This window comes from Anser brachyrhynchus, assembly GCF_964034855.1.
Source record: "Anser brachyrhynchus genome assembly, chromosome: 4".
Taxonomy (NCBI): domain Eukaryota; kingdom Metazoa; phylum Chordata; class Aves; order Anseriformes; family Anatidae; genus Anser; species Anser brachyrhynchus.
In genome coordinates, this window is record NC_137698.1 from 35,307,671 (window position 1) to 35,332,845 (window position 25,175).

Below are 25,175 nucleotides of genomic sequence, written 5' to 3' on the forward strand. Positions count from 1 at the left end.
ACACCCCTTTCCTCCATCTAATCTCTCTTTCAAAGCTTCCTCCTGCCCAAGAGTCACACAGAGAGCACTGAACTCACTTAAGAGCACTGAATTACAGATGTGAGTCAGACCACAGACAGCACAGATAGTGGTGGTTTCACACCTACATGTAGGGTAACCCGCTACTGACAGGAAAGGGATGCTGTTTCAACACCATCTTCCTATCTTCCTTTGTATCGTGACAAAGCTGAGTTTAACCAGGAGAATATTAGAGCTGCTCCATCAGCAAAGCTATGTCCTCCTCTTCCCTAGGAAGCCACAGTTTGTTTGCAGGTCAGGAGAGAAATCATCAAGGCTGCAATGATCCATGCATGGGGCTGGGCACAGAACTGAGATAACAAGAGAAAAGCCCCAGTTGCACTTAGCAAGCAAGGGTTGAGGGAGCACAGGGAATAGAGTTAGACATGCAAAACTACCACAAGAGAGTAAGATTATTTGTTGGAAGAATTGACTTATTGGAGCTTGGGATAAAATCTGGGTTTTCTCTTTTTCTTTCCTCCTTTTTTGGGAAGGCGGGGTCTGGGGTTTGGTATGGAGAGAAAATCAACAGTGTAATTCTTAAAGTAAAGATGACCTGAATGAAAAGAAAGGCTAAGAGGATGGGAAGATATGAACTGCAGCAGACCAGAGAGCAAAGACACATGTAAAATGTGTCTGTCAAGATGAACACCGTGGACATCCTTATACTACATACAGATGTATGCAGCTCCAAACTATTACAGAAAAGAAGGAACAGGATCCTGTGAAGCTGAAAGGTTTGGGGAATGGTTGTTACAGGTCCACTTGAACTTTCATGGAACAATATATATAGGGGGTCTTTCTCTTAGGACAGTAAGCTAGGTAGAGACCTGTTTTTAGAAGCTTTCCTAAACTTCCACAGCATTAATGCATGATCAATAATTTGGTTTCTCAGGAAACGGTAGAACACAGATGAAAGCCTAAAACTTAGATCTTACATTTGAGATACAAAGTACTTTATATCTACGTGAAAGAAACTGCTACTCTGAACTCTCACCCCACCCAGTTGCTTCCAAAAACATAGACAAGTGAGGAAATTTCAGCGGCAAACTTTCTAGTACAGAAAAAGAATCAAAGTGTACTCATCAGCTTTACTTCCACAGATTAGAGCGCAATTATTTGTGGTCACCCCCTTGAATTAAATTACTACAGCTATGCTGAGAAGTCTCAAATCACTGTTCATACACAGCTAGGCTCTCTGTACTGAATCCTGTACCCTTGTATTTCTAACATGTCAATCCGCTGTCCTGCTAGCAGCTCAGCTGTATGACAGCCAAGACCTGGTTCATTTTTCCTTTGTAATGTTTTCTTTATCTTCAATACAGCAGGGAATGCTGCATGTCCTCATGATCTTTGCAAACTCATCTTTTCATTCTCCTCTTGCTGCAGAGGGTTGTTAAGCCTTACCTTCTTTCTCTATATTGTGTTTTGAAATCCAGGTTGTTCTTTCTATCTATTCATAAAACTTTAGCTGTGATGTTCAATCTCTTCTGGATTTCCTAGGGCACACTGCAATACCATGCGGTTGATTGAAAATGCATCTGTTGAGATTAGCTTTCTTTCTGTTCATCACTTTTTCAGACTACGTCTCTGGCTCTTTTCCATCTACAATCTGAAATCCAGCTCTTCAATACTGTATCATAGCTTCCCTCACATTCTACTTCTTGCTTGTCTTGAACCAGCTCCCCTCTACCACTTGCCATTGTGTGCTATTCCTTATTCCATTAAGTGAAGCATACAGAAGCAGCAAGTTTGTCCTGAAATTTCTCCCAGGAAATCTGACTTCTGTTTATGAAGTTACTACTATTTAGTTCCCCTACCCCAACCAAACAACAACTCTAAGAAAACATGAAGGCTTAGATGTATGGAAAGAAAATGACAAGAATGGTATTGTGACACATGAATCATGTTGCTGTGTATTACAGTAACCTCAGTCTTCTCTTTTACTTTTCTGTCTCCCTGCTATCGGCTAGTTAAGCCATTTCTAAAATTAGTCTGCAGCCTCCTGGAAGTGTCTTAATTCCAGGTGCCCTTGGAGATTAACAAAACATATGCGCTATCATGAATTGCTTGTTTGCAGCAAGGTACATGATTTATTTGCTATCAAAAGGCCTTTGGCACAGCAGTGTTCATTTTGAGCAAGTTTTATTCTTTAACAAATCTCATTGAAGAAAACAGACAATTGACTACTGATTCTGCCAATCCCATTGCTTCAACCCTTCAAACTGTCACATTGCCTGCTGCACTCTCAATCCTGAGCTAACACCAATAGTCTCCTTATACAGTTCTGCACCACAAATCAACAGGGATGTAGCTGTTTTTGAGAAGTGTATTACAAACCACGAAATGAGAACTCACGGGAAGCAGCAGTGATTTGTTTAGAGATGTGCTTGGTTAGCCAGAAGATGGCACTATGTCCTCGAAGTTCACAAGCAATGGACTAACACGATGAGGAAAGTTTTGGTAATACAAATATTTTCTGGCAAAAAGTCTTTCAAGAGGCATAAATGTCAATCACAACTTACATTTTGTATATTTATCTGCAGGGCCATTTTGTAATGACTGAAGTCTTTAGCAAGTTCATATCCCTGATGATAGAAAGTGAACAAACCCTGAAAAAATGATAGCACCTGAAATACAAACAAAAGACTTATCAGAATGTAAAACTTCATTTACTCAAATGATTGCTGCATGTCATCTCTGATCTTTCTGTAAAAGACTACAATTACTTTTTTTTAAACATAGTTCCAGCAGTGTCCACAAGTTCTGAATACCTATTTGGATCTAAATGTTCTGCTATGTATACATGAATTCTTGGGTGGTCCTATCCCTGGAATTTCACAACTGATCTCCATTTTAAATTTGACTGTAAGCAACGTATATTACTATCTCCCAGTCTTCCCTATGTCATGTTTTCCATCAGCTGCTCTGATACAATTGATGTCTGGAATAAATTTGTGCACAAGGTGATAAATATCTTTGTCTTTTAGTTACTATTTCGCTCCCTTCTAATGACCACATTGAGATGACTTTCATAGCAGAATTAATGGGTTTGGGTGAAAGAAGGTCTCCGTGCAGCAGCTTTACTCATCATTGCACCCAGACCTGACACTCTGTTAGAACCATAACGTGATTGTATTGCAGTTTCTGACTTCAGTGTTTTACTTTAAGAAAAGAATGACTGCATTCTGTATTACAAGCTGCATGAGGGTGCAGCAGTGCCTATCTCTCCTGTTTAGTTCAGGTAGTTGGAAAGAACTGAGTGACACAGACAACAACTCTCTTTATTATAGAGAACAAATCAAAGAATGTATTTAATGAAGTCTTAAGTCGCATACAAATAAATCATTTTCACAAATGCATGGTTGGTTTCTTGTTTGTTTTTAAAGCATTAAGTAGGGAAACAGTGATAAGAATCCGGAACTAAATCTCAGTTTACTAGTGAAAATTTCAAATACACATTGAATAACCACATTGATATAATACACATTGATAAGTTTAACCCCATCCAGAGAGTTTTCTGAAAAGTGAAATTAAGTGGTTGAAAACAAAAAATGAATTGAAAAGGAAATTTTACCATTCCTTGAACAATGTTAAAATATTTAAAGCAATTTATTCCCTCTTAAGGATTTTATTTCAACAGTTTTTCATATAGAAATAAGATATATTAAAATCTATAGCTCTCATTAATTCCATAATGAGCAGTTACTTTGATTAGGTCATTTGGGACTTTTTATTATTGTTTTAAAATAATTTTATCAGAATAAATGGAGAGACTTGACCAAAAAACACATAATGCAAGTGAATGGAAATCACTTCTACAATCCATCCTCCCTTTATCTATGTATTACACTTATTGTTCTCTTGGTACTTTATAAAGCTGCATTTATCTTACAAAGCTAATTCACATTTCAGGAAATTTTTAGTAACTCTTCTCAGAGGCTCAGGTAAGTCTTGTCAGCACATGTATAATTTTCACTGAACTCCAGTGGAACCCCTTGATTTGTGCATAGATTGAACTCCATTTGAAATCAAACATTACAGACTACCTGATACTGAGCTTTTTAGTCAGAAGCACCCTTTTAGTGTAGAAGCGTAGGTATAAATTAACAGGCCTCTAAGTGAAACCTTCAACTTGAAAAAAAATCTTTACATGAGTCAAGAATAACATTTCAGTGTTAAAAAATATTTTTTTAAAAATGCAAAAAGAAGACCGACCCTATCATCATTCTTTTGAATCCTCTATTCTAACTTACACCATAAATTAAGGTGTTGGTTTTTTTTCAATACTGCACAAGATTTCACATTTTCTGAAAATCAATGTCAATGGATCTAAATCAATTGTGATAATTAAAATAAGGTTTGAGCTGCTTGGTTAAGTGTGTCTGTATTAAGAATTTGCACACATGTAGCAAGACTGCTTTCAATTCTGTTAAGTCACACAATTGCATACAACTTCTCAGAAAACATCTCCTTGGCCTTTGTCGAACTGCATGCTTTCTCCATCCATTATGAGTAAACAGGGTAGACTGAATTCACTGGTACTTACAGGTTCCACACATTCAAACTTCTTCCGCTCCTGAATCTCTTGCAACTTGCATACATATTCGAGGGACAGCTCATAGAAGTGTTTTCTATTCTGCTCCACTTGGCTATCTGCCTACAAACAGAATATAGCTAATGAAGTTTCAAAGACATTTTGCAGACAGCTTCAAACTGATACAAGTATTGCATACAAGTGGCAAGTGATAACTTAACTTGTTCCAGACCAGGATCTGTTCCTTTACTACAGAGCTCATTCATTTACTTTCAAAGGGAAGCAACAATTCCCTTTTACTAGATAGTGTATGTTGTTTTCATTCTTGTTTTGATTTATGAGGTTAAGTTTTTAGAAACATTCCGATAACAGTTCTTCCAACCTCTTTTCAATGGAATCCAAGCCAAATAAATCATAGGAAGTACTTGAGCAATAATAATGCTGAAAAGGTGCTTGCCATAGAGACAGGGCTAACAGCATCTTCCATCAGAAAAAAGGGAAATCAACTCTCCAGTTGAGAAAGAAAAAGTTATTGCTGAAAAGCACTTCACTGGTATTGTAAGCTTTCCTCTATACCCCAAATGACTGCTACATATAGCCAGAATGCTATTATACCTGTCTCACACCTTTGCTCACTCTGATTGACAAGAACAGCCAAGAAGGAAAAAAAAAAAAGTGTTCTTTTATTGGCAGACATTTCACAAGTTTCCACAGATCATCAAATATTTAAAAATGCAGCCTTATTAGCTGCAGCTAATTTTTAACTCAGCTTTGGTAAAATGCCAATATCATATAGATCCTGATCAGTTATATTTCAGCTGCCATTCATTCTTACATAAATATTTAACTTTCTAGCATATATGAATTAGTTCTTTAAGTTACTTTTTGTGCTATGCGTTCCCTCATTAAACTATGAAACCTCAAGAACTGGGTAATGGAGACTTTCATTCAAATGCATTAAAAGAAGGGCATAGAGGGATCCTTTAAGGGGTTAACACTTAGTCTTTGCCCATGGGATAATACCAAAACACTGTTATAAGTTCCATTAAAGCTTCTGTGCTAAACTACAGAAGGAAATAGAGAAAAAGCTAAGTGAAGGACTAGACTTACTACCATACTCTCACAAATAGCGAGATTATATCCTTCAGACAGAACACTGACCACTATGCTTTAAGAGGATAATTCAAATAAGCTTTAGGACACTTTTGCCCTAAGACGTGCTTTGCTTTGCTGCTCAGTGCTCAAAATCTGTCAGTGGCTAAAGAGGCATAACAACAAATGCCATTAAAAAAAAGAAAGCACTGATACGCACATCATTAAGTAGAAATGTTTCAAAAAGTCAGGCCATTTTGATGCATCCTGTAAACCATGCAATATAGGAACTGTTAGAGTTGCTAGCAAAGCTTATAATGATATACACGTGCAGTGAAGTACAGACATAGAAAAATGCAGCAGGTTTGCTAGGATGCTTAGCTAATCAGTGGCATATATAGAGCAGTCTTACCAAAGTCTAATAATAAGCCTGCTTCTCTCTTTTTTTGGTTGTTTATTGTTTTGAGTGTCTGTCCCCACCCCCCAAGAATATAATACCCAATACAGCTTTTTTTATCAATTCCTTTCAGTTCCCCTGTAAATAAATTACAACATCTGCCCTTGTTGTTTTTTATTTTTTGAGGCATGAATCTTCCTGTGCACCCAGCAAACTTGCTCACTGTTGCACCATACTTCATGTGCTCACAGAGAAATACAGAAATAAGATGCAGACCATGCCTCAGTGAAATTTCAGGAATATCCCTCCATTAACAGAGTCAAAGGCTATGTATGGTGCTGTAAGACACACTACACTATGACATGGTTTTCATCTTTTTTTTTTTGTCAAATTTATATCCACAACCTTTATTTACTCCAGATAGGAATTGACACAACTAGCCAAACATAATGTGAAATAAGGAAGCTCCCATGCAAACATATACAACTATTTCCCAAGTTTGTACAAGAAAAGTTTTCCTACTCTTAGGATTTTAATGATACAAAGCATTCATAGATTAAGCATCAATAATAATTCTGGCACAATTTTATTTCTCAAACAAAATCCTTCTGCCTACAGCAAGTCTCTGCAAGATCTCTCTGCTCTTTTCTTGCTTATTATTTGCTGTTGCTCCAGAAATAAAAGCTATTATAAGTAGGGATGATGATAATGAACCCACACGGAGAGAAGGAGTGCCAGGGAAAACAGATCTGTTTTAAAGTTATAAATTGTCAACAACTTTTCTGTAGCATTACTTGAAAAAAAAAGTGGATCCTCAAAATTGTTTTTCACAATAAATTTGCACTTCAATATTCTCCTAACTATATAAAGAACATGACATTCAGTGTTTCATATATGTTTCAAGGAAAACTCTTGAATCAGAGAACAGTAAGGGTACAAAATCAAGTTCAGCAAATACCAACTTTCTCAACAACCTTTCTAGTTGACAGAAATTTTTGTTTACCTCTGTGAATGCTTCTTTTGCATAAAACACATTTATCTGCTCAAAATCCTGTAATTTGAAGGAAGAAGAACAGCAACGATACCTCTTGTAATTGTAGCTCTTTCTTCTTAGCTGATAAATTTAAATGTTTTTCTAACAAACTGTAGTTCTTCTCTGTCTCTTTATCAAACTTCTTCTTTTCTTCCTATACACCGGAACAAATTAACATTCATTTATAAATAAAAATGTAAGAAAAGCCCCTTTCTTTATTCTTTTAAAGTTCTACTTAACCAAAGAAAAACAAAATATCACGCTCCATTAACTAAGAAAAATGTTTCCAACCAATTCTTTAAAAAAATTGAAGGCTAACTTAAATTGAAATTCCTTTACATCATTATGGTGAAATTTATCACACAAGTGAACGCTTACAAAAATTATTAGAAAAAAACTTTTCTATTTATTGCGTTTTTCATTATTTTCAGGGATCATCCACATCTCATCCACATCTTCCTGTTTTTTTGAATAGAGGACTTCACAGGAGACATCAGTTTCACTAAAAAAAGAACTTTCTATAACTGATTAGGTAGAAGAATGAAAAGATCATTTGAGTAGGTTCCACCAGGTTCACAGCCCACAAACCAAAGTGAATACAGCTTCATATTCTTTAAGATTCCTTGATTTTAAAATCAAAGAACTCTGTACTAAATTCCCACATCTACTAGACTGCTGCTGCACCCACGACAAAAAAATTAATCTCCACAGAACATAAAATCATGCTAGCAAAAGAGCAACTCTCACAAGCACACACATATAGCATTTGTGTGTACTAATCCATTTGTCTGACCATCAAAAGCAATGTATTGGAAAAGAGACAGACACAAAAAGTTTCTAGGAAATTTGAGTTCTTGGATCTAAGACAATGACATCGTCAAACAACCCTTTCATTTCTTCATTTCTAGTTTCTTAGTTCCAGTGTTAAGACAGAAGTCAGTACTGATGGAATTAACCAACCAGTTTTCAAGCTATTTTCGGTATAATGAGTTGCGGCTGAAAATAAAGCTTTAAAAAAGGAAAAAAAATATTAAATCCCTTATTAAAGCACTCACAGATTTGCTCATCAGAAACAGACCATGAGTTCAATGAAATTAGGAATTTTGCTCAATTATATTCAGCATGCTGGTTAGACTCTACACGCATTTTTTATTCTTAATCTTTCATTTTTAATAATTCACCCATGTATTTGTTCTCTGGAGGATTTGATTTTCAAGATGGCATTCCAATAAAGAGGATCTAAGCTGTTTATGACTGCTTTTCAGTAAAGGATTTTAGCAAAAATATTACTTTTTCCTCCGTCATGTATCTAGTATCTTTTCTTTAAAAAAGAAGCCACAATATTTCTTATCAATTGAGAAATGATACAATATGCATATGGGATTAATTAGAGATAACATGTTAGCATAAGCAAGGTTTGGAAAAAAGAGGAGTGGGAGAAAAAAAAAGATGTGTGTTTATACTAGCAAAATTTCCATTGATCGGATAAACATTTGAATGCTGCCAGAAAAGAAGAGAGGTATTTACTTCTAAATAGGTAAAAATCAGAAACAATCAGAAACTTTACACATGCAGCTGGGGATGAGAGCAGTAAGATCTTTCACTCAGGAGTAATTCAATAGTTTTTTCAGCTTCAAGCACTACAGAGATTAACTTCTTTCCCCCTCTTTTCTTTATCTTCTTAAATCTAATTCAGACCTTTTCATCAACAAGGGATGTAAAATACAGGAAAATATGAGGCAACAGATTTAACTTTTGTCACAGTAGATATATACATATATATTTTTCCTAAGGCTCATCCCATACAATGTTCCAGATACATTTTGCTACTAGAGGGCGTAACACAGTTTTCAGCACTATGCAAAATTATATTTCCAATGACAGTACTTTGATTATACTGAATAAATATTCAGTTAAAATATTCAAGGAGTTAAATATTTTTAGAGTATTTTGCTGTCTGTGTTCTACAATTAGGCAAGACCATTGTATTTAAATTCACTGGGAGTTCTATCCACAAAATGGCCAAATTACCAATAAGAGCTTCAACTTCATGGAAACAGTTGCAGGGAAAGACGAGGGAAGACACATGCATCCAAACAAAGTGTGATATTCAGACTATGTGAATGTAAATTTTCATGCTAGAAACATCAGGGACAGAACTCTGACTAGGAAACGAGTGAAGATCATGAAATAATTTAAAACATAGCAATTCTCACCCAAAAAATGGTAATGTCCTCTAACACCACAAATACTGAAATAATCCATTAAATATAACTATGATGATATATTATATTTAGAACAAATTCTTTTTCCTTCGACGACTCTAAATTACAGTTTTTACTGTATGTTGGTTCGAACTTCTGACATCCATAAAAGACCAGAGACCACTGCACTACTAAATTGCAATGATTTATTATCAGAGTATTTTCCATGCATGAACACTGAAATCAAACTCAGAACATGTTAATCATTCCTGCTGGAGTCAAAACGTATAGCTCACCTGAAACTGAAAGGTTATCTGAGACATTAGATATCACTGCTGGCGAAGTCATGACATTATAAAATAAAACATCGGCAGAGTGGTAGTTTAAAAATGTATGAATTGAGTTTTGGAACAGAAAATGGTGATAAGTAGCAGTAATTTTTCCCCCTTTTCAAATAAGTATTTAAATCTCTAACAGTAAGAAGGAAGGTAGACAGATACAGCAAGGTGAAAATTGTCCTCATTATACTTACCCAATTGCTAGTCTGTATTTAACCCATGACGCTTAGTTTTATAAATACAAACAACGTAGTGGCAACGTTAGAAAGGTTACTGACAACTTTCACTAAAATAAAAGTACTTTGAATGAGATCCTGTCTTAAGCCTTTCCATCGCTATTTTTTCCTCACTCACATAGAGCAATGAGTGATTTATTTAAAACAATGAGTGATATTTAAAGCAGTGAGTGATTTTATTCAAGTAAAATAAAAGCAATGTTCACTTTACAGGATGCAAAAATAAGGTTAAAAGCATGCAGATGAACTCCTTTGGGTAGTTAATGTGTTTCAGCTTTTGATTGTGCAACTGCAAATAAGAATAAAGTGAATCAGAGTTACCCATTAGGCTGTTAGCCGTATTTCTCTTATTCCAGACAGAAGAGATAAGGGAGGGGGAGGAAAGAAGGAAAAGGACACATTCTTCTCTTCTTAAGCACACTTTCCATTTGTTTCTGAAGCAAGTTCTCAAAGTAGAAAAGAAGTGTGAACAGATGAAATATAAACAACAGTTTCCCTCTGCCAAATACATGTCATTATTGCATTGCGATCCAAGTAGAGAAATTAAACAAACTTATCATAAAGGCAAATGAGGGACAAACCTTTACAGCTCCTAGCTGCTCTTTCCTAAATCTTTCCAAAGGTTTGATCAGAGTTTCAGTAACACTGAGTGCCTAAAGGAAAAAAAAAAAGAGCAAGGGTTAAGCTTCTGTTGCCAGAAAGACAAGTCACTTTAGCACCATCAATCAAAAAAAAAAAAAAAAAAAGACAAGCAATCTCCGGGGCTTATAAAAAAAAGCATGTTGGGATACTGAGTCCTAACTCAAAAAATCCCATCTCTGAGTTCATTTAAGGTTTTAAATTTTCTATCTTCTCTTTCAATCCACTGTCAGGAAAATTAAAACAAATCTAAAACAAATTAAAAAATGCAGAAATTGACAGGCTGCAGCCAAACAGTAACTGCTTTACTTGTGCCAGTCTTGCAGATCAGGTCAAGCAGCCTCAATAACAGAACACCAGAATGTATCACACAGAAAAAATTTTCATTTGAGGACACGCACATTTCTGCAACAACGCAAAAACTCAGGAAACAGATGTAGAATAGACAACTGAGTAGTAAATAATAAGCTTTAATATACAGTTAAAACCATTAGGAATTGAAATAGGTATTTCTAAATATTTACATTTAATTACATTAAGAAAGCTTCAGGTTAACCTAAGTTACAAAATCAAGAGGTGTAGAGATAAGAAATGAGAAATTTAGTTGACTGGGTAAAGTTTCATCTGTCTCAGAGCATCCATCACCACACTTTTTAATATGGCTATGAGGCCATTTATCGTAAGAAACAAAAAAGAAAACAACATGCTATTTTAAAGATTGAAAGCTAGCTTATTTATAAGTTTGGGTTTGGTCTCGGTGCGAACACGAATTAGAATTTTTAAAATGTTTGAAATTTCAGCAGAAGCTGGAATTTCTTGAACACAACAGCAGCACTGAACAAGTATAGAGAGCATGGCAGGTACAGAGGAGCAGATGGGTTCCTTGTGGTCCCAGGGCCAAGGCAGAGCCCCAGGGCAGTTCAGTCCCAGCACTGCAGCCACCCCAGCCCACGGCTGAGCTGCCAGGAGTCCAGGCAGAGCTCCCTGGAAGCCCACCACAGATACAGCAGAAGTCTTCCCCCCCCCCCCCCCCCCCCCTCCAAGTTTGAGAGGTTTCAGATAAAACACTGCAGGCCTAATCTGGCCTTCTGAAAAGTTCTTATCATAAAACAGAAGAGGGATATATTAGAGATCTGGCACAGCACAAATCCAAATAGCACTGTCTGCTCCCACCCAGCCCTGGAGCCACGCAGGGATTACTATGGGAGTCATCTTGCCAATTCACCGTAACCAGAGCAACCCTGAATTTTCAACAGCACGCTAACCTATTTATCTAGCTGGAAATTCAAATATTGGGCAAGTCTGGGCCAAACTAAGCATTGCACAGTCATCCTCAGATATTCCCTAACTTCAGAGCACTTGATCTTGTGGCCCAAACCCTTTCTCTGGGAATTCACTTCCTAATTTTGTCAGAAACACTTAAAGCACCGTTTAGCACACACCTGATGGGAGAAGAAAAAGGAGGACTGACAGCCAGAGGAGTCAAACATCCCAAAGAGGAGTTGAGAAATGCGGTTACAGGAAGGATCTATTCCACCCGGCACACTGTGCACATACATCCTATTTACTCAAGGAGTTATCAGGGCCTCCAGGGCATTTTTAGGATATGCAGTTTTGTGAGGCTCCCAAAACTTCCCTGGAAATTCGAAAGGGGCTGAATGGAAACAGTAACTTGTATTTATAACTGGATCAACCCCAAGCAACAGCACCTGAGGCCTTTAGCGTCTCTTTGCTTGGCTGCAAGGATTGAGGCCTTTTAGAGTCTCTCTTGGCTTGGCTGCAAGGATTCACACAAATCCAAGCGGAAAACCTCTCCAGAGGCTGACAGAATAATCCTTCAGTTTGGGAAAACTTCAAGAAGTTTGAGTTGCTTCTGCCGTCTCCTCTCTACTGACAAAGTGAGAGAGAAGCCTGTGAGGCCTACTCAGAGAGGAGCCCGGAGAGGATGAGGAGAGCCGCAGGCTGTGGAGGCCTGAGCCCAGGCTGGCAGGTACCAGCCAAACAGAATGCTTTCAGAAAGGAAAGTGCTTAAAGGCAGCAGCTAAGCACTGAGATAGTCAAAAACTTAAAAATTAGCATCTAACTACAAGTAGCTTCTTAGTTTTTTGAACTTTTACACAACAGAAAGGGAAACATAAGGTCAACAGGCAATGGACGTATGCTGAACATGAAGTCTGAGTCCAGGAAAAACCCAGCAACCTGGTGCTGCAGAAAGAAAAAAAAAAAAACATGGGCAGAAAAGGCTGAGGTTCACAAACCAGAAGGGCTGGCTACAAATCACTTGGTCTGCTACGCTTCTGTGCAGCATTAACCATGGGAACCACTGAAGGTATTTGTTTGAAGCAGAAAATAATCTTTAAATCAGAATGGGATGTTCCCTCCAAGACAGCCAACAAATAAAGATTCCACTGTTGCCAGTGGTAAAATAAGCCAGTAATTCTTTCATTAAAAGAAAAACAAGCCTCCTCTCCTTCAAAAAAAAAAATGCTTCTCGTTTTGCTCAACTTAAAACAAACTCTTGTAACAGATGCCTCTTCAACAGAGATTTGCCTGCCCTAGCAGTATTTATGATTTGTCACCCCCTTTGCTTTCTCTGAGTGGGTTAAACAGCAGCGCTGATGAGTATTTCTTGGTGAAGTGGGGTTTTGCAGCTCTTTGATCATTCTTATGGAGCTTCACACCAGGCCCACATATAAAAATATAGGAGGAACATTTCTTCCTCACCAAAAGGAGTGTGTGAGAGTTTGTACGTACAGAAACTGTCAACCAAGATGTGACTGGTACATTTAATAGTGACTTACAGATCTGTTCTTCTGACTCATATACATGAAAACATTCAGTTACAATATGCACAATATTAAATTACATAAGGAGGAATTTGAAGTGTTTTCCAGTATTTAGAATTCAATGCTTATCATAAAGAGCTAGAAAAAGTTGTTTTCATTTCATAAATAAGTACACATTTTTATGCTATTATTCATTGTTAACTTCATGTATTTACAACTTGGGAACTCAAAATATACTACTTTTTAAAAAAAACTAGATACCAGATCAGTAGATAAAAAAATATTTTCCCAGTACATGGAAATAAGCAAAAAAGCTAAGGACCCTTTGAATTTATTTATTACACAACCTTCCCTTAAAGGAGTTTACGTCAAAATCCATCACTTTCAAGAAAGTATATCAGGAATTCAAATTAAATATTAATTAATAACAAACTGCATGTTCCTGCCTCTTTCAACAACTTTTGTATGACTCGAGTTAATTTTTTATTCTACACACACACAAAAAAATCTTTTCTGTTCCTTATACCCCTAAGCTACCCAAACCTACCTGAAAGGAATACATACCCAATTTTAAATTCCAGCAAGCAAACTATGGCATGTGTAAGTCCTAAGTGACCAATATAAAAAGGTCATGTCCCAAGTAACACTATCTTAACCAGCTTTATGAACATCAAGGTTTCACGAATGCTTTCAGAAATGTCTAATGCAATATGTACACATTCCTTGGACCAAATATCTGAAACTGCTTATACTATTTCTATTCTATTTGTTGCAACTACTGACAGGCCAAAGAATTAACTTAATTTTAACGTAAGTCTGGGAACAGCAGCAAAAAAAAAAATCATCATTGCCAACATCACTTAAGGAGATCACTGTAGCCAACATTTCCAACAGTATCTTAAAGCAGGATTTCAGCTTTGGATATACCTCCTAATTTCAGATGCCCTTACAAAACTTCACCTGCTCAGACAGAGACATTTTACAGAATGGCGATAATCCTGACTTTTACAGGTCTGTATTTTTCAAAAGAAGCTTGTAACAGGTTGCAGATTAAGAGGCCCAAGCCAACATTTTCTACAAGCAGTCCACAAAGACACAGACTAAATCCATTAGCAAGTCCATTTACATTTCCAGCAGCTTGCCAATTAGTCACTCAAGTCAACAAGATCCAACAGGTAACTCACCAGTCAGTGCCAGTCCACAACCAACTCCATTTAGCCTGTCATTTTTTTTTCCTCTTCTCAGAGAGGGCGGAAGAATGGCTGTTTAGGGAGAAACTGCTTCCCTGAACACCTCCTCCCATGCACTGGAACCTGCCAGACAGCACCATCCACCAGCGCTCAAAGCTCTGCATGCTTTCTCACCCTCCAGAGCAGTCTGTCTGAGAAACGCAGCAGCAACAGGTTCCCGCTCCCCTTGCAGCCACAACCAGGCTGTCATGCAGAAGAGGAAGGCTGCTTACGTGGGCTGTAAAGGGACACCGACCCACAAGAGCTGTCGCAGAATCTCAGTCTGGCCTCTGTGGTTACAAAGGCGAGATCAACCAAAGTTAACCAAATTTCAGTTTGCAAATTATACAAATGCAACTGTGGTCTCTCAGTACGCATCCTAAAAATGTCCTTAGACTTCAGCCTTTACTGAAAGAACTGGAAGTTAAACATTGTTGGTCAATAAACCCTGGTGGTGAGAAATTCCTGCACTAACCTTGCTCCGATCTGAATCCAAGCATCCTCTCATACAAAAGAGGTTTACTGACAATGGAAAAAAAAGCCATAAACATGTACCTTGCTACAGACTGCACAGTGACACAGGGGTACCGACTTCCAAAACCTCATCAAAGGAACTGGAATGCAGACCCCATGCCAAACAGCAAGACAGCGTGGTTTAAAGTTTCCCAGTGTACTGACTGGGAAGATTTATTTGTAGACAGGGGCAGGATTGTCTCTCCCCATCAACAAAGCAAAGGAGGAGGCCCACAGCCAGCAGGGCAGAGCTCATGAAACTGTGTAAGTGTCAATGAAACTAGATCTGGGAAGGAAGTTTTGCCCTTCTCAGTATAACAGAGAATGCAGAAAGGAAGACATAGTTAACAGTGATTCAATAAAAAAGTAGGTAACACTGCTGCTAAATAAAGAAGTTTACTTTCTAATAAAGAACTTTACTACCTGCAGCTGCATTTCTGCTCACAAAGGACATACAGAGCTCTTTGTGTTCTTCCTAAGGAAGTGCAACATTCAGCCTAGTACAAAAGGTGACTTTCTGGTATCTCCAATATTTGGGTGCAGAGGAAGAAATAAAAAAAATGCCTCTCCCTCTAAAAAAATCTCTCCTGCTACACGCCTCAATTTGATAATGAAGTTTCTGGAAACATTAAACTCTATGCCTGAAAGCCTGTGTTACGTAACTGCACAGATACGGCTCCACTGCAGAGGAAGTCAAATGTTATTTTCAATCGCTTCCTTGCAAAGGTTTAATCTCCATTCTTTATTTTCCCATGGGAACACAATTTCCTCTTACAAGAATATGCTCCCAGTTAGTTGCACCAGCCAGATCTCCTGCCAGTACGCCCTGCAGACATAGCGGCATCTCTCTACCCACTCTTCAGCACCCGTTTTGTATTTAACTGGAGCACTGACAATCGCACAACCAACACCCAAAACTATTCCCCATTTTGTTTGTTTGCAAAATGCACATTTTAACCTTGTAAAATATTCTGGATTTTCTCACTGGTCTAGAGCTTTGCCTGTAGCTTTACAGTCTTGAAAAAAAAGAAAAAATCCTCCCTCAGCCACATACTGGAACTAAAAACAAGGGTATTTGAGAAATTTGGGTTTGAGAAGGACTAGAGTCTACAGACTAAAGGATTTTTAAGGGCATCTCATAGCATATCAGTAGTTATGTGTCTCTGCATGCGTGCAGAAGCTATGAAAATAGAAGTGACATCCATTCCTCTGGGTTCATTGCTTCTGCAGGAAACCATCTGGTAACAGAAGTATCAGACAGGTATTCTTGGATACATCCTATTTTGTATATTTTCAACATGCCATGAGGCACCTGTAACAAAACAAATCACCTTCCTCATAGATGTTCCAGAAAACTACCCCTGGGGTTTAAAACAGTGACTTTCTAAAACTGTTCCCCAGACCAAACCCTGCTTCACAAGCTGTGGTAGACTCCTGTTCTTCATACTTTTTTTTTTTTTCCCCTCTTTATTTAAATGCAGCAGCCTTGGATTACAGATGATACAGTGGCAGGACACCTTTGTCCCCTCTTGTCAAAGGTTCTTTCCATTCAGTGGAAGTTTATGACTGATCTAAAGGACAGATGGTTAAAAATGCCTCCTCTGACCTATATGCTATGCTGTGCTCTGAAAGAATGTTTGCATTAATATACTTGCCATAAGACAGCTGGCTTTGAAAAGTTAAACTGGTATCATAAGCAGAGAATACAAAAAAAATTACTTCATTTTAAATAAGAACACTAAATGAAGACTGGTTTTTAACAAAGCTTGCTTACAACAAATATTTAATAGTCCTGTCTTTTGAGCAAGTTTATTCTTATTACATGCATCCCACTATTTAGAGAAATACTATGAAACAATAAACATAACAAATAGGAAAAGAAATACAGACAGCTTTTCCCCATCTGAAATGGATGAAAGCTTCCAGGAATGAGCTTCTTTTAGCAAATTCTATATGCCAGAGCTCAACAGCGTAACACACCAGAACACTGGCCGGGTTCACATAAGAACAGAAAATCACTCCCAGTCCACACTTGGGCTGTATAAAGATCTTGACAAAGCGAAAAGGCTACTCTGAAAAGGAAATAGCGTAATACTCATTTTCTTTGTTCATGGCAAAGCTCATAGTTGAGTAAAAAGATGCCACTGAAAGGCAAAGAATCTAACAGAGAACAACAGCTCCAGTGTTTAGTCAAGTATGAACTGCTCAATTATTGTCAGAGCTGTCCTCCACGAGAAACAGTGGTGTTATTAACAACCAGCAAAACCCAAACTGATGAAAGTTTTACAATGCAAATTCCAAACATTTCCCGTTGATGAAATAACAGAATGAAAATCCTCCACTGAGTTATATTTTTTAAAATAAAATTAGACAGCTTGCAGGAAGGCAAAAAAAAAAAGGGGGGGGGATTTAGGTCCTGAGATTAAAGTAATTAAATGTTGCTCCCGAGAAATTGAATTATTTGTGTTTCTATCTCCTCACCTGAGCTGTTCGGTAGGCTGTTGGCAACCTAATTTTTCAGAAGCAGTACACAATTATGTATTTTTTCCCACTGTCTTGGCAGATATATTTAGCAGGCTGCATTGCCAAGGGATTTAACAGGATCTAAACACACAATACCATAAAATGCCATGAACTCTGATTGAGCAGATCTTGTACATCTTACATCGGAAATCCAAAACTACCAGGTATTTTTTACCTAGATCAGTGCGTAAAACCATTCATTGTTCCTTCACAGATTTCTTCAGATTACCGTGAAGACAGATTAAGATTTATGAACCCTTAAATATCTACATGCTGAGGACCAAGGAAAAACACAGAAAAATTAACAGCACCATCTTCACAGCAACACAGGATCAGTGTAAACTAAATACATAGCCACTGAACAAAAGGTAATAGTAAGCTATTCATGAACACTACTTGTTAAGTGAGCACTTAACCTGTGAAATAAAATCCTGTATTTAAATACTTTTATCATAAGAGATAAGTATTGTTAAGCATGAGTAAGTGTGAGTACATGTTTGCACAGATGATTTAAATTTTACCTTTAACCTTTTGAGCGTATGCCTTTGAACCTTAACAACTTCTTTTAACTTGGGAAACCGCAGCTGGGAAACCTCTCTGCCCTTTTTTTGTTTGTTTGTTTTAAAGTCACTGGAGGTAGAAGAAGAAGGAAGACGACAATAGAGACTTCACCAAGATATTTTCTTTAAAAATCCATACAGGAGCATTTACTTATGTTCCTGATACACTCTGGGAATAATTCTTCTTTCTAAACAATGCATTTGCAAAAAAGCTGTTTTGAACTCAATTCTGACAGACTGGTGAAACTGATTAAAAATGTAAAAGGATTTTCAAGAGGAAAGGACTGCAAGCAGTTTTATGAAAGGTGAAAAAGTCTCATATAATATGAAAAACAGTAAAAAATAGGTTATGCTCAAAAATTAGAACTTACCATCTTTCCTAGGAGATATTGAAAGGAATAAAAGTGTGCCAAAACTATAGCAAATAGAAGAGATCATATCCAAGTAAATTCATATTGCCTTGGAGAACTAACAGGAAACATAATGAGGTGAATACAGTTGTATCAAAAATGCCATTGGAAGTGAAAATGTGACAAAGTAAAAAGGAAATGCACAATTACTTGGGATAAAGTTAAAAAGACTGAGACAAAAACATGTTTTATTTGGGAGGGGGCAAAGAAAACCACGAAGAAAAGAGTTTTTTTTTTTAATAGATATTTCAGAAAACAGAGGGAAAGAAAGCTATAAAATCATTATTCAACTGGAAAGAGTTAAAAGAAAAAAGAGCAATTGACTCTAGAACAAATGCAAATCTTAATAATTGAAGAAAAATACCTCAGTTAATTCTAACAAGCCATCTAACAAAGAACAACAGCTGGATGTTAAGGAGCATAAGGATTTCTTAATAATAATTACATGTATTCTTCTTATATTGCACAGATGAAGAATTAATTACATTCAATTAGAAGAGGCTTTGCTTTAGATTAATTGAAGAGCACAACAAATCAAACTAAGAGGAGAGGCAGCAAGCTCCCAGAGCATGGCAGAAGAGCAAACAGCAGCAGCTTTAAAGGAGGAGAATGCAGAAACTGAGAAAGTAACAGATCAGACGTCCCAGTTCCAATACTCAGAAGTCCTGGAACGGTATAGAAGGTAAAACAGTACAAGTCTGTGAAGAATGACATTGTGAAGAATGACAATTTCCTGTTTGAGATAAGCATCGCAGCCAACCTCCTCAATTAATTTTTCAACCCACCCCGCAACTTCAAAAGCAAAGGTGGTGACCTGGTCTTAACAAATAAACCATGAGAAGAACGAACAAAAAAAATTAGCTGAAAAACTATTGAGAAATAGATGTTTGGCTAAGAGGATGTTTCAAGCAAGATCTCAAATATGATTTTTGCATCACATAGGAAACTAGAATCAAGTTTCCTGCATGATCCAATTTTCAGTAACAATTTGTGGAGTGACTTACAAATAACTCCACCAGACTAATGTACATATGGAGTGACATAAATCCAAGAGAAAGTGTCAGAGCTTCAGCAAACGGGACTCCAGATAATTCTGACATGAGAGATGTCTAAACTACTTTGAAAGGGTAGCAGTCTTCCAGCCTTTGGAAGGGTGACAGTGAAAATTCTCCTATGAAGGAAAAGTGATGTGTTTTACTCCATGAATACAGTAGAAAAGGTCAAAAAAATAAGCTTAATTTGCAGTAAAAGGAGACAGAACAGGTATCTGGGGAAAAACAGAGTAACAACAAAACATCAGAGTGAAACTAGAAATACAGTTTCTGTCCCTGAATTTTATTATTTATTTTTTTTTAAAGAACAGTTTAGACAAGCACTTGTCAGGGATGATCCAGGTACACAAGACCCTGCTACAAAACACACCTCTGAAGGGCTGCAGGCAAAATCCATCCAACTCACTCACTGCTGGCATAGGAGTAAGCTAACAGGACAGGAGAAAAACCACTGGAGAGACCTAAGAAATCACTGGACACAGCACCTAACAGGGAGAGAAGCTGACAGAAGTTATTGACGGTGCCATGAAGGCTGACTGGACTTAACCAGCATGGTTAAGGGGAACTAAGTGAGAGACAGCAGAACTCCACAGGCAACTGAATAAGAGGAACACTACACACCTCTGAGGGAGTGGAAGCACGCAAACATCAGGGTCACAGCAACAAAAGTACCATACACTGCTGAGATTACTGAGGGAACAGTAAGAGCAGTATCACATCCGGGCATCAGTTACCAACGCTAGAATCAACAGGGAACACTGGTTAGGGGCAGGTTGTTCACCTGGGAGAAGACTGGGCCAGAGAAAGGGAAGTATAAAAGGTGGTAAAAAGGAAGGTCACAAATGAGGAAATGGAATAATCACACACCAGTCATGCAATCAGTGCTGCCAGGGGTACCTACCTAGCAGCCCTGTGCTGCTCATCAGCATAGCCTAAATGAGGTCAGAGAGCCAAATCTGTTGTTCTCATCACATCACAAGACTCAAACCTGCTTTAGTCAGGAGAACTGGGGCTGGGGGAGGGCTGGTGCCCTCCCTGCTGTGCAGGAGAACAACTGGACAGAAGGACTGAGCATCTTAGCATTACTGCATTGGTGCCTGCTCATCCCTAACCTTTTCCTAGTAACCTGGAGATGCCCCTTTCATCCCTGCACTTCCATGAAACTGCTGTACTGCCAAAAGAGCAGAATATAAGCTCTAGAACTCTACTCATCCTTAACACATAAAAATCACTTCCAGAATATCCTCAGGGACAAAATGACCTCTTTCCTCTCTGCCTTGGGGAATGTCACCAAGCTATGGTGCTATGGAAAAGCATAATTTGTTTTTATCTTGGCCACTCCGTAACAGTTCAATGGAATGTTTGGATTAAGGCCGACCTCCCCTTTCGCAAGCTACTAAATCCTTTGACAGTTGGGACATGATTCTGGCAGCCTTTGAAAGTGGTGGGAGAAGTCATACAACCATGAAGTGCAGGACTCAAACATCTGAATTAAATTATTAAATATTCACCAAATGAACGTTTGGTAGACAATAAGCAAGTGAATTTATAGTAAACACTAACAGAAAATTTTACACACTCCAGCTTCATCACACACCATACTTTCAGAAAACCATAAGAAGTATAGGTGATAAGGATCTCATTTCACATTTAAAATACACTCTAAATTGTATTTAATTTACCATGTGGGTAAGAAAAAATTAACCTTCTCAAATGCATAAGAGTTAAAATGCACAGCAATATCTGAAATGCCTTAAGTTTGAAGATGACCTCCTGCTTACCTTCAAAACAATCAGGGGAAAAAACACTCAGTAAACAGCTAACATAAAGGAGACTGGATGCTTTTGAAAATAATCCTGTTATCATATTTGCATCTTAATAGAAACTCTTTGGATCTCTGACGTGATTCCAAACATCTGAGTTCAATTTGCCCTCATATTCTCCATGGGTGTATCCCTAGAGTTCATTTCACTGTTAAAACATACACTGGAAAAAAAAAGTCAGAGCAGCAGCAGCTGCTGAAAGTGATCTTTACCAATCACCACACAATCATTTTCTCAGAGACTTATGCCCACTGTTGTACTAGCTGACTCTAAAAATGATACATAACATTTGCAAGACTACAGAAAAGGCCACACATCTGGTAACTCAAAGCATATCGTTTCTGTCTGGAATTAAATATTTGCCCCACAATATTTCATGCTCCCTAGTTGTTTTTTTTAATCAAACTATCACTGTTCTAAAAGTTACTGCATTTCATACTTTTCTTATCAAGAAAATGACAGGAATAAGCTTTCAGTGTGATAATACCTTCTGCATAAGCATGGGCAGCATACCAAAAAAAATTAGTAGTACTGTTTCATGGCATTCAGTCTGAAAAACAGAAGTGTTTTTACTATACAGAGAACATTGGATTCTGCAAAGCCTACTGTGTTGGTAATCTGTCACTGCTGAAGATCTGAAGATCTATTGACACCGTCATTGAAACATGCCACATAACTCTCAAGTCCTCTCAAAAACCTGACATCAAAATACAGACTGGAAAACAGCGTGACAAGCTAGGAACTTTTTCACTGCAGACGTTTCCCAAAGAATTTCACTAATTAGATGTACACAACTTCAATAAAATAAAATGCAGGAATGGCTGGCAGGAAAAACCAGAGTAAATGCTATACTTCAGAATTACAAGAAACAAAAGCAGCGTTACTACATACTGGAGCAATCCCTACAATTTGGCAAAGCAACTCAAGATACTGAAAAAAATGTCTCGTGTAAAGACACTGTTCTTCAGTAATTTGCAAGGAACCACACAGACCTTAGCCCCAACCCAAATACAGTTCCATATCCGAACAACATACCAGGATATAACACCGTAACATGAATATTATTGGACTTAAGACTGCCAGAGATAGAGAAGTCTACAAAAAATTGTTCACCAGCTTTCTTGCTTGTCTACATACTCCTACACTGCAGGCAAAGCTTCTGTCAGGAAATTAAGACAGCAAAGGTACATTGTAGAGCTCTTAGCCCATGGTCGACATGCAGCCAACCTGACCCAGATTACACTAAAACCCTAAGCAATCAAACACAAACACTCCCATCTACACAACTGAGCAACTAAATATTTGCATATGCAACCCTCCACCAGACTGCCTGCCTATGAAGAAGAGGGTTACTGCATCCAGCCAAGAGACTGCATTCCAAATCCACCTAAATCTTGAAGCTGGTGCCACAGAGATCCTGGATCCAAATCTGGCCAACTTCCCAATCCTACATGTCCTCCTGCACTATTGCATCTTTCATCGTGTTATTTTACTGTAACAGGCAAACAACACCGTGGTGCTTTTAGCCTTCACCCCAGCCACAACTTACTGGGGTACTACCATTTCAAGCTAATTCGTAATTATCTGTCGTTATCACAACAGCTTTCTTTAAGAAGTAGCTGCTGCCTCTAATTCTAGACTACAGAGCAAAGGCTGCACAATGAGAGCCTCCACTGTTAAGCTATTGATATGAACAGCTTAGTGGTTAAAAAAGCAGCAAGCAACTTTAACTTTCAGCTCATTCTCTGCTATACATACAGCCTTTTAAAATGTTTATTGAAACTCACCAAAATTTCTCTTTGTTCTTCCAAATTTTTTAAAAAGTTTGAAAACTCATGAAGTGATGCATCTGTAATACAAAAATAGAAAAAAAGTTTAATCGTGTTACCAAGATGTCGTGGCAAAACATAGCCATTTATAGTCACTTCTTACCTACCTATATATCTTTCGTCGTCTGTCTCTGCATCGCCAATGAATTCAAATTTAAAGTCTCTCAGAGAATGTGCAAATTTTCTCTGGGCTGCTGAAAGGTCTGGTAAAAAAAAGAGAAAGAACAGATTGAAGGTTAGAGAATCATTTTAAGAAAGCTGGAAAATCCTGCTACCCCGATCAACTTTTACAAGAAACTTTAACAGGTCTGCCTAAGAACATTACAAGATGATATATTAAGTATTGCCTAAGCCTTTTCTGGTCTCATCTGGGAATTTGTCATACATATTTCTTTATACAAGGCCACAGATTACAGAGCAGGTATGATCATGGGTACAGTATCAGATCTATCCTTATGCTTCACTCTACCATAATTTAGGCCACAGGCCATACAAACAGATCTGTAACTACAGAAGTTTAAGCCACAACACAGAGTAAATTGTGCCAGCAAAAGGATTCTCTGCTAACCTAAACTTGCTAACTCATTTGCTAACACAAACACAGATAATAGGATTTCCTACCTACTTCACATAGATAGCTCTGCTTGTGGAATGTTTATACATAAACCAAATTTAGAAGAATTTATACACTGGAACTAGAAATTTTATGGACTTAAAACCATGCCAAAAGTTATACGCACATTATTGAAATTATTTTTGTATTATGTATTTTTTAATATTACTAACCCATTTTTCTCCACCCAGTTTTATTCTATTAGTGTTGTATAATTTGGGGGTCAGAGGGCTATAATCCATACCCCCCCAGGAAGCAATCAGATTCTATATTCCGCTACAATATCAGCTACAAAGCCCTTATTAAGATTTATAACACCGTGAATAAGCATTATACACACTTCTGTTGTGCTGATGTGCAGTTTGGAAATGTCACGGGTTCTGGAGGGAAGGAATTGCTCAATGGGGGAAAAAAAAAAAGGATGCGTGTCTTGGTACACTCCTACTCAGTAGTAAAGGTTTTACTCACATTTTTGTTGTCAGCCAGGGTTAAGGACAATGTGAAATGTTTAGTTAATCTATAATCTTTTTCATATCACATGCAGTTCTAAAGGGCTAAGAACAACTCTTACCACACTGGCTAAGCATTTTGTTCTTTAATATTAAACAGGAGCTAAAAGAACACAAGCTTTTCTTTTTTTTTTTTTTAAATGACTGTCAGGTCCTACATGCAATGCATTGTATGTTGTATCACCTGTCAGGTCGAGTCAACTTTGGTGTACAACGCTGCATCGTAAGCTCAATTCAATTACTTCAAAGGTTGAATCACAAATACTCTACAAACAGCAAGACAACCTAAAATGAATAAAATGCTTTCTGATCTTTGTCATTCCACCTTCCCTTCTTCTCACCCATTTCTCCTTAATCTTTTTCCTCACCTACGGTACAACAGCTTCTTCCTTTCAAAGTCACACTGCCAGGTATTTGCCTCCCTTCTGCAACTGGCTCCTGAAGCCTGTACACACACCTTTCAACCCAAAAGCAGCAGGATGCTGCACACATTTAAAGGAAGAAGGATAAACAACATAATTCCCATCAAAAAGGAAACACTGATATTTTAAATCAAACGTCTTGTGGACTAAAAAGCTGTTCCTAAAGCAGACAGCAAAAGAAAAATGTTCTGCCAGCTGTGAAAGGCAGAAAAGTTTAAAAAAATAAGTTTCTTAAACATCTAATGTTATGCTTATTTGTGAGCCAAGTCACAACACAAGGCTGAAAAGAGTTTATTTGTAGGAGAATGTGTCCAGCAACCCACACTCTCCCAAACCTATTTAATTTTCTTGAATCTGATAATCCTCTGCCAAA

General features: G+C 37.6%; 1 protein-coding gene across 2 annotated transcripts in view; it reads right to left on the reverse strand.

Annotated features, from left to right (window-relative positions):
• ARHGAP10 (Rho GTPase activating protein 10) overlaps positions 1–25,175 on the reverse strand; it is a 144,223-nt gene that overhangs the window by 79,470 nt on the left and 39,578 nt on the right. For both annotated transcript variants that reach the window (XM_080588631.1, XM_080588632.1), the window contains exons 2-7: positions 23,366–23,461; positions 23,217–23,278; positions 10,476–10,547; positions 7,169–7,270; positions 4,607–4,717; positions 2,583–2,687 (exon numbers count right to left, since the gene is read on the reverse strand). In XM_080588631.1, coding sequence (XP_080444757.1) covers positions 2,583–2,687; positions 4,607–4,717; positions 7,169–7,270; positions 10,476–10,547; positions 23,217–23,278; positions 23,366–23,461 — 548 coding nt within the window. The remainder of the gene's footprint in view (positions 1–2,582; positions 2,688–4,606; positions 4,718–7,168; positions 7,271–10,475; positions 10,548–23,216; positions 23,279–23,365; positions 23,462–25,175) is intronic.